This window comes from Juglans regia, chromosome 3 (genome assembly GCF_001411555.2).
Source record: "Juglans regia cultivar Chandler chromosome 3, Walnut 2.0, whole genome shotgun sequence".
In the NCBI taxonomy this organism is placed as follows: Eukaryota; Viridiplantae; Streptophyta; class Magnoliopsida; order Fagales; family Juglandaceae; genus Juglans; species Juglans regia.
This window is the reverse complement of record NC_049903.1, coordinates 18,214,228-18,223,435: the sequence shown is the minus strand read 5'-3', so window position 1 is coordinate 18,223,435 and position 9,208 is coordinate 18,214,228. Positions and strand designations below refer to the sequence as shown.

The 9,208-nt window shown below is 39.8% G+C and overlaps 1 protein-coding gene across 1 annotated transcript; it reads left to right on the top strand.

Moving 5' to 3' along the window:
- Window positions 1-4,122: 4,122 nt before the first annotated feature.
- On the top strand, window positions 4,123-7,500 carry LOC109015167 (G-type lectin S-receptor-like serine/threonine-protein kinase At1g11410). Its single transcript, XM_035688257.1, has 7 exons — window positions 4,123-5,395; window positions 5,530-5,658; window positions 5,737-5,936; window positions 6,030-6,240; window positions 6,331-6,577; window positions 6,692-6,842; window positions 6,918-7,500. Exons 1-7 carry the CDS (start codon window positions 4,126-4,128, stop codon window positions 7,218-7,220), a joined length of 2,511 nt encoding a protein of 836 aa, XP_035544150.1. The 5' UTR covers window positions 4,123-4,125; the 3' UTR covers window positions 7,221-7,500.
- Window positions 7,501-9,208: the final 1,708 nt, after the last annotated feature.

The following is a 9,208-nucleotide window of genomic DNA, read 5'->3' as shown; positions in this document are numbered from 1 at the left end:
ACTTACGACTTTGATTATGCATTCATACTTTAACTACCATGCGTGCATCATTAACATGTGTGTAAGTTTCTTGTTAACTCCCTGAGATTTGTAATCAAATCTCACTGGAGTAGTCGCAACTACCATTCTCCTTGAATGGTAGGCGATGTGTCAGGATCAGAGCAGGGAGCAGACACTGGCATATTGGAGGAGGTTGACTAGACGCCGTAGACGCAACACGAAACTTACAGCCTCCATAGTTAGTTAGGCCTTTAGATTGTATTTCGGCATCGTTAGTTGAATTATGCGAGTTACTCAACGTACTAGCCCAATGGTGTATTTTGGCAATGTAATTATGGAGCTAGATCTTCATTGTTTTGACATTATAGTCTTCTGAGATCCATGCTATAATCGTGGATGTTTATTTCATTAAGTATGCATGGATTATATTTTAATTATTTGGGATATTATAAATTCGGTGCATAGTATTGCTCAAAAAAAATTATCCGCTACAAATATTGCATAATACTATATGCATGTTAGGAACATTGCATCTTATATGTCATGAACGGGGGCAGGTAACCATGTGTTGCATATCCCAAAGTTCCGGATGTACGTCCGATCCCAAGCGGAATCTGGGGTCGTCACAGGGCACCATAGTTTTGGTAAAAAATAAACAACCTTTCACACCTAAGTGAAATGGCATGACTATGAAGCGGTCAATATTTGCAGGGGTCAAAAGGACTTATGTCCATATGGCATCCTCATTTTCCTAAACCCAGGGAAGGACCATATCTACATGAGCTTGCTCTCGCTCTGACAGATTGACGACCACTGCTTTTTAATCTGGTACCCTACGCTAGTTGGCACTGACAAAGAATTCGCCCCTTAAGGCTTCACCATTAGGAAATTGCCAACCTTGGCTTGAAAGGAAAACAATTTTTTTTTTTTTTTTTTTTGCCATTTTTTGGCATTGGAATGGCGAGACTCAAAATGTGCTAGGCATCCAGAATGCGTGTGGAAATTGCAAATGTTGCTCATCAAGCCTTTGATGGAATAAACGGCCAGGAATTCTCAAGTGGTCAAATATGGGTACTCCTTCTTAGCAGGCTCCAAAACCATCTGCCAAATAATGCAGCTACCCAAGATAACTCTTCAAGCGTGAGAATGAAGTTGGGATGTATGAAGGGGAGCCTCAAGCTATGGGAAAAGGCACAAACTACAATGCTACTTTCTTAACGAAGACTTCCTCGTCAACTGCACCCCAATTGGAAAGTTCAAGAATCACAGATTCAAGTATCCTATATGAACTATGTAACTTAGGAAGGTCTGTGGGAGTGGGAACGAAGCACCATTCGAAGCCTTCAAAGTGAGGAACATCTCTCTAGATGGATGATTCTGGGGCAGATGAAGGTGTATTTTGAGTGGACGGTTGTGCATAACTTCGATAAGCCATTTTGAGTCGATGGAAGTTGGGGTTTAGGAAAGCTAGGGTTTCACAAAGAAATAGGTAGGTAAGAATGCAAGAATGCGTAGAAGAGAGAGAGAGAAAGAGAGAGAGAGAGTGGTGAAAGAGGTAATTGTGGATGAGTATGGGAGTGACGGTTACACAGTCGAGTAAAGGAAATTGAGGGGGCCTGGTAACCACATCATTACATGATCTAGTGATGTAACGAAAATTAAGGGCTCAGTGGACAAGCATCACAAAGGGATGGCGGGCGTTTGAGTTCTTCGAGACACATGGAGGCGAATAAGCTAGTGGAATGTCTATTGGACTCTTGCACAGAAGAGGAGCCAGTAAGCAACCCACCCATTGGGTGCCATGTTAGAAATAACCATGACTCAAGGAGATGAAGAGACTAGCGAGATTACATCGTCAATAATTCCCTTCGTGCCCACACAGAGGGAATTAGAGGGAAACTGGAGGCACCTAAGTAATCCCTTACAAGGAATGGACCCAGTGAGGGAGCCCGGCCCAAAACCAAAGCAAGCGGGCCTTGGAGACCATTGTGATTCCACTTTATAGCCTACAAATAAGGCGAAATGGATTGTTAGTTCAGAACAATTAGGATGAATCCAACATTTTCAGGGTAATCACTAATTAAAAAGATATAAGTTAAGAGATAAGGCTTAGGCATGATGATCATCATTGGTACTTATCTGTAACTCGTTACGCCTATATGTATTGTGTGGACAGGTAATACATTAAGGTAACTAATCATTGAATTATTATCTGAGTGACTTATTAATATACACCACTGACTTAGGTATCAAAGGTGCATCGAAAAAACCAGGTCACCATCCTTGTTACTTGCAAATAGAAGGTTACAGCCGGCGGTGGGACACATCATTGACAATCCACTTGATCTTTCTTGAAATGAATGAAGTTAACGTTCCGTAATCACCATCATAGTTGATTGTGGGATGGGTAACGATTGATAGAAAATATAAAATATAATAGAAATTGAAATGGAGAAGAAGATGAGAAAGGAGAATGAAAAAAAAAATACTTCGTGAGTTACATTTTTTTATTCTCAATTGTAATTGAATACATAAGATAAGTTCCTGTTGATAGAAAAATTAAATGAAAGTAAATATTCTGAAGATTATTCTGAGAAGTATGAAAATCAAATGGTTTTATTAAGATAATACCAAATTATGAATATTATCTCTAACAACGATGGAGCCGTGCAAGACTATGCCATCGACCGCCCAAGCACATCGGCATAGCATTTAGTCATTTACGGGGAAAAACAAGTCAACTTACCCACCCTTAATTAGAATGAGATTTTCTTAATATTTTTAATAAAAATGTATATCTCTAAAGTGTAAGATAATTTTTCAAGTATCCGCCAAATAATGAAACCAAATAAGTTAAAATTTGTGTCCTTATCAATTGCTTCAATTTCTAAGGTGCGTGCGTGTTGACTACTTCAATGATTACCTAATTCAATCACAACCCATAGTGATCTTGGTTGGAAAGAGAGCATACTAAATATTCAATCGATCTTCCTCAGCTTATAAAGTCCAAAGTTCACGATGGAGTTATAAGTTTTCACATAAACAATTGGAATAATTAATTAAGCAACTTGATACGGGAGTTTAGCGCCACAGCTATTACTTTTCATTTACTGTTTTTTTTAATAAGAAAACTAAGGCATTGACTTGCCTTATTTTGTTTTGAAATAAATTAGTTAAGTTAGCGTGGTTGTATCCGTCGTTTACGTACGTAAGCTAGTGTCCGTCGTTTACGTACCTAAGTCTAAATAAGACAATATAAATCTTTTCCTTGTAAGTTCAATATTTATAAGTTTAGAAAGAATTATTTGAATGCTATTAGAATTATTCTAGCAACGTGTTGCCTGAGTGGGGTCCCTCTCACAAACAAATCACTTTCTCATTTGATTTATTCACATGAATAGATAAAAGCACACAGAATTGATCTGCATCTTTTTCTGTAGAACCCCACAATAAGAATATTTTAAAAAAATATAAATATATTGGAACACGTCCAGCAATCAAGTAGCATTTTCTTGTATCGAATGTCTTTGTCAAAAAAAAAAAATTAAAAACTTCACCTGAAGTTGAGGGCTGAAGCAGGTAGAGACTAGTCTTTATTAAAAAGAAAAAACAAAAAGGTAGAGACAAGAGTCGTAGACCTTGCTTGTTCATGTCGTTGAACAAAAAGAGCAAAAACATAAGGAAAATGCTGTGCGTCCTGTTCCGTAACTACCGCCTGCATTAGTACTGTATATTTTTTTTATGTGTTTTTTTTTAAGTTCTTTCTTTTTATAAATTTTGCTAATAATTTTAAATATTGAAAAAACATATATTTATAATATTATTAAAAAATATTTTCTTAATCTAAATAAAAAAATAATTTTTTTATTTTATTTCATGATTAAAAAAATATTTTTTAATAATTTTTTTTTAGTTTCTGATTAAAAAAATATTTTTTAATAATATTCTTAATTTATTTTATTTTTTAAAATATTTAAAAATATTAAAAAAAAGTACATAAAAATATATATATTAGAATCAATAATAACTCTCAACAACAACAATCTACAGTAACTCTAGCAGTACTTCAAACATAAAAAATCAAGCTTAGCCAGCTCGCTGTCCTGTTGGAAGAACCGAAGAACCATGTACTCTCTCTCTAAACATTTATTGACTCCATTATTGCTTCTCTCTCTCCTTTTCCAAATATGCGTTTCCCTAGACACCATAACGCCGGACGAGCCTCTTAAAGACGGAGACATCCTCGTCTCCCACCGAGAAACGTTTGCACTTGGGTTTTTCAGTCCTGCAAATTCAAGCCGTCGGTACGTCGGTATTTGGTATAACAAAGTGCCACTAAAAACGGTTGTTTGGGTCGCTAACAGAGACGACCCTCTCGACGACACTGCCGGCATACTCTCCATCGACGATCATGGAAACCTCGTCATCACCGAGACGAACCGAAGCATCCCTATCTGGTCTACCAACGCTTCTGTTGTCTCCGCGAACCATTCCATGGCTAGGCTCTTGGACACCGGGAACCTCGTTTTGGTTCATCCAGAAACTGAGAGCTTTATATGGCAGAGCTTTGACTTTCCGACCGACACTATGCTTCCGTTTATGAAACTCGGGCTCGATCGCCGTACTGGGCTGAACCGGTTCCTGACATCTTGGAAGTCCAAAGATGACCCAGGAACCGGCAACTGCACCTATGCGATTGATCCAACCGGGTATCCGCAGCTGTACTTATACGAGGGTGGGGCTCCTTTGTGGCGGGCCGGATCTTGGACCGGAAAAAGATGGAGCGGCGTACCCGAAATGACACAGAATTACATCTTCAACATCAGCTACGCGGATAATCAAGATGAGATCACAATTGAATACGGTGTCACTGTTCCTAACGTATTCACTAGAATGATGGTGGAGGAACCAGGGGTCGTGCAGCGGTCTACTTGGTCCGAGACTGGGTGGGTCCGGTATTGGTCCGCCCCGAAAGAGAAGTGCGATAACTACCAAGAATGCGGTCCAAATAGTTACTGTGACCCGAACAACGTAGAAAAGTTCGAGTGCACGTGCTTGCCCGGGTTCGAACCCAAGTCGGCCCGTGATTGGTTCCTGAGAGATGGGTCGGGCGGGTGCGTGAGGAATGTGTCCACGTGCAACAGCGGAGAAGGGTTCGTGAAGCTTGCACGTATGAAGCTGCCGAATACCTCGATAGCACGTGCGAACATGAGTCTGTCCTTGAAAGGGTGCGAGCAAGCGTGCTTGAAGAATTGTACTTGTACGGCATACACCAATGCAGACGAGACAAAGGGAGGGATTGGGTGCCTTACATGGCACGGCAACTTGGTGGACACGAGAGTTTATATCAATGGAGGACAATATTTATATCTACGCGTGGATGCAGTTACTTTAGGTACTCTAGTTTTATTACTTCTTTTTTTTACCTCAACCACGATCCATGTCCCCTCTAAGTCGGAAAAGATTCAGGTTCATGAATCGCGTATAAAGATTGAATTTTCCACTCTTTTTTCTTCTTTTTTTTCTTAGCTCAATATGCAAAGAAGAATGGTCTTCTTCAGAATAAAGGAAAGCTAGCGATTCTTGTGGTTTCTATTACAGTAATACTGCTTATTGTGGCTTCTACTGTGTATTGGTTCATAATGAGGAAGAAAAAGGGTAAGTAAAACATGATTTTTAAAGCAGTTTCTTCGTTTCTTTTGTACTTTGAGAATTTCTAACTGTATTTGACGACAGAGAAAAGACAAAGCAAGTATACTTTTAGCATTACCTCCGCTGCAGCAAGCTTTGAAGAATCTTCAACTAGAAGGGAGCTCGATGGAAGTACGAGAAATTCAGATTTACAATTCTTTGAACTAAGTAAGATAGTTGCAGCCACGGATAACTTCTCTGTTTCTAACAAGCTAGGAGAAGGTGGTTTTGGATCAGTGTATAAGGTAATCTCCCTGAAATTCAATTCATAAGTGTGCAATGCATCAGTAATTCCATTCTAAATGTTGATCAAGGTTGAAATTGGTGTTTGCTTTCAGGGTTGCTTATACAATGGAAAGGAAATAGCAGTGAAAAGGCTATCAAAGTACTCTGGACAAGGCATAGAAGAGTTCAAAAATGAAGTTGCAATCATTGCTAAACTTCAACACAGGAACCTTGTAAGGATTCTGGGTTATTGCGTTCAGGGAGAAGAAAAGATGTTAATCTATGAGTACTTGCCAAACAGAAGCTTGGACACTTTCATTTTTGGTATGTCTTCTTTTCACGTAAGCTTCTTCTTCTGGTGTTCAGCATACCTACCAATTAAATCATCTAAAGCTATGTGATCTTCTCATTCAGATGAAACAAAAAGGTCATTGTTAGATTGGGGCAAATGCTTTGAGATTATTTGTGGGATTGCTCGAGGGATCTTATATCTTCATCAAGACTCAAGACTAAGGATTATCCACAGAGATCTAAAGGCCAGCAATGTTCTACTTGACAATGCAATGCATCCAAAAATTGCGGATTTTGGTATGGCTAGAATTGTTGGAGGGGAGTCAGGGGACCAAATTGAAGCAAATACAAATTGTGTAGTTGGAACATTGTAAGCGTGCTACAAATTACGGATACATTTATAGTACAAAACAATTTCTTTTTTTTAAGCAAAACATTAATCATATCATTTTAGTTCTGTGATAATTTCATTACGTTGTTGCAGTGGTTATATGTCTCCGGAGTATGCGATGCGCGGACTATTTTCAGTGAAGTCAGATGTATACAGCTTTGGGGTTTTGCTACTGGAGATTATTTTTGGCAAAAGGAACAGTACTTATTTTCACGATGATCCCTCCTTAAACTTGATTGGGCATGTAAGTACATGTGTTGCAAATAATTTGTCGTGTATTATTTAAACCTAAACACACGAACATGCTGTTTAATTGTAGGTTTGGGAGTTATGGAAAGAAGGCAAAGCCATGGAAATAGTTGATTCATCACTGGTTGACAAAACCCCTGATAATGAAGTTGCAAGATGCATTCAAATTGGGCTTTTGTGCGTGCAAGAATATGCAACAGATCGGCCAAACATGTCATCAGTCGTTGCAATGTTGGGTAATGACAGACCTCTTCCTTCTCCACAACAACCTGCATTTGTTTTGAAGGGTAGTAACCATCGGAAAGACACATCAACTAGCGATGGAGCCATTTCTGTCAATGAAGTAACAGTTTCTTTGATTCACGGACGTTAATGTCGAATTCTGTTCGGTGGAATGTATTGATATGAAGTTAGTGTTAGTAGGGTCTTTTTTTTTTTCAAAATAGAAAATGTAAGCCCTAAAAAAAAGAAAGAAAAAATGACAATCTCTAAAAGTCATGCAGGGGTGTGTGAGGTTGGGTTTGTGCGTGCGAGCATGTGGGGGTGTGTGTGAGGTTGGGTGTGTGCGCACGAGTACTTGGGGGTGTGTGTGTGAATATACCCTTACTTAAAAACTAGTACATAAGCTAAATGTTTACCATCTTTATGCCTTGAAACTTAATTAAACCCAGTTAATGCGGATACTCAAGATTTTCCTAATTGAAAAGATTTTATTCTAGCAAATGGCAATTAGGTGTATCTATCTATCTATCAAGCAATTGGCTACTACAATTAGGACATTAGATAGATATTATATAATACGTTCTTTACACTTAATACAGTTGGATTATATCATACACTTTACAGATACACTGCCCACAGACCGATGAGAACAAAGCTGAAAACCATAGAACTTAGCTTGCCAATGCAGCAGGATCCAATGACGATGGTACAGCTTGTTTAACATGATCACGCAATACCACCTGTGATTTTTCTAGTTCAATGTTGTAGAGTGTGATGAAGACACCATCAAAAGCAAGGCTTTTAGTAGTGTTGGCAGCATCTGAATTCAAATGCAGTATTGAAGTGGCCCGAGGGTATTTTACCAGAAAGAGAGAGTTCCTTGTTAAACTGCTCTGACATTTAGAAGCATAAAACACTTTATTAAAGCATATAGAGGTAAAAGTGACAAGTGGAAACAGAGGACAATAGAACAAGGCAATGATTGAGAAGAAGGGTAAACTGGTGAAGTTCTTTCCGACCATTCTTTTTATCAATTCTATTCTGAACGTAGTCTTGGCCACCAAACCCAGCTAGAATTTTAATTTTCAGATATTTTCCTTTACATGAACAATTACATCATTCAAAAGGCCAAATTAAGTAGGAGAAAGTGCAACTCACTGTTAAGGCATGTTTTGTAGCCGTTGCTGTAACCGCTATCCAACACCTACAAACGGAGGAAGGAAAGGGTGGCTGGGACCAATGAGCCTCTGATGCCCAAGTCAGTTGTCGTGAGAGCTTAGTCTCTGAGAACGGAGAGGATGAGTCTTACTCGTCAAATACCTCTCTTTCCTTCATGTCCCGGGCTAGCTTTTATTCGTGCCCTGTTCCTTGTAAAACTCGCTCATCATGATCGTCATTCTCCTTGCCGAGACGACAGGACATGGCATTTAATGCGGCCGATTGCACCAGGTACTAGGGTCCAACCTCAAGGGAGGCCACTCTCGGACGCATTTAATGCGTCTGATTATTCAGTGGACAAGATCCTAAGTTGCCTTGGTCCCATTAATGCACTGAGACAGGAGATAAGAACCGCTTGGTTGTGGGTTTGCCTGGGCCTTTTTCTCAGAGTTCTTTTGACCCATTCACCATTTAAGTTACTCTGTGAATTCCCTATATGCTAGCGTAGAGGGAATTTAAACCTTTCCCACGTCCGTAATATGCCCGCACGTTCGTACGTCTTCCTGCCTTGGGAATATGTGCAACTATCGCCACGTCATGTCCCATCACACTTCCTACTGGGGTCTCCAACCGTCGCCCTTACCCTATTTACTCCTCTCTCTGGTTCCTGTCGCGACACTTGCTCAACCTTTGTATACTCTCCCTTCAGCAGCTTCTCCCTCCTCTCGCATCGCTACCCACGCCGTACTACCTTCTTCCTTGGTATCTCCCATGGCTTCGAGAAATGCCTCTTGCAACAGGCCTCCCTCCTTCAATGGGTTCACCCCTTGGTGCCCAGCGGATGACGTACTCGATCCCAAAATCAGTGTTGACTCTGCGTGAAATTCCAAGAAAGTGGCTCTGTACACTAGCACATTCTCCCATGGTCTCACTCTCCCTTTTTGTCTCCCAGTAAGCGACTTCTTGGACTTCTTAGGCCTG

What these genes read in the sequence shown, in the direction of transcription:
- LOC109015167 (XM_035688257.1), top strand. Translation starts at nt 4,126, where the DNA reads ATGTACTCTCTCTCTAAACATTTATTGACTCCATTATTGCTTCTCTCT. An exon ending in CGTGGATGCAGTTACTTTAG is followed by an intron (nt 5,396 to 5,529) that starts GTACTCTAGTTT and finishes TTTTTTTCTTAG; the next exon opens with CTCAATATGCAAAGAAGAAT. An exon ending in CCTTAAACTTGATTGGGCAT is followed by an intron (nt 6,843 to 6,917) that starts GTAAGTACATGT and finishes GTTTAATTGTAG; the next exon opens with GTTTGGGAGTTATGGAAAGA.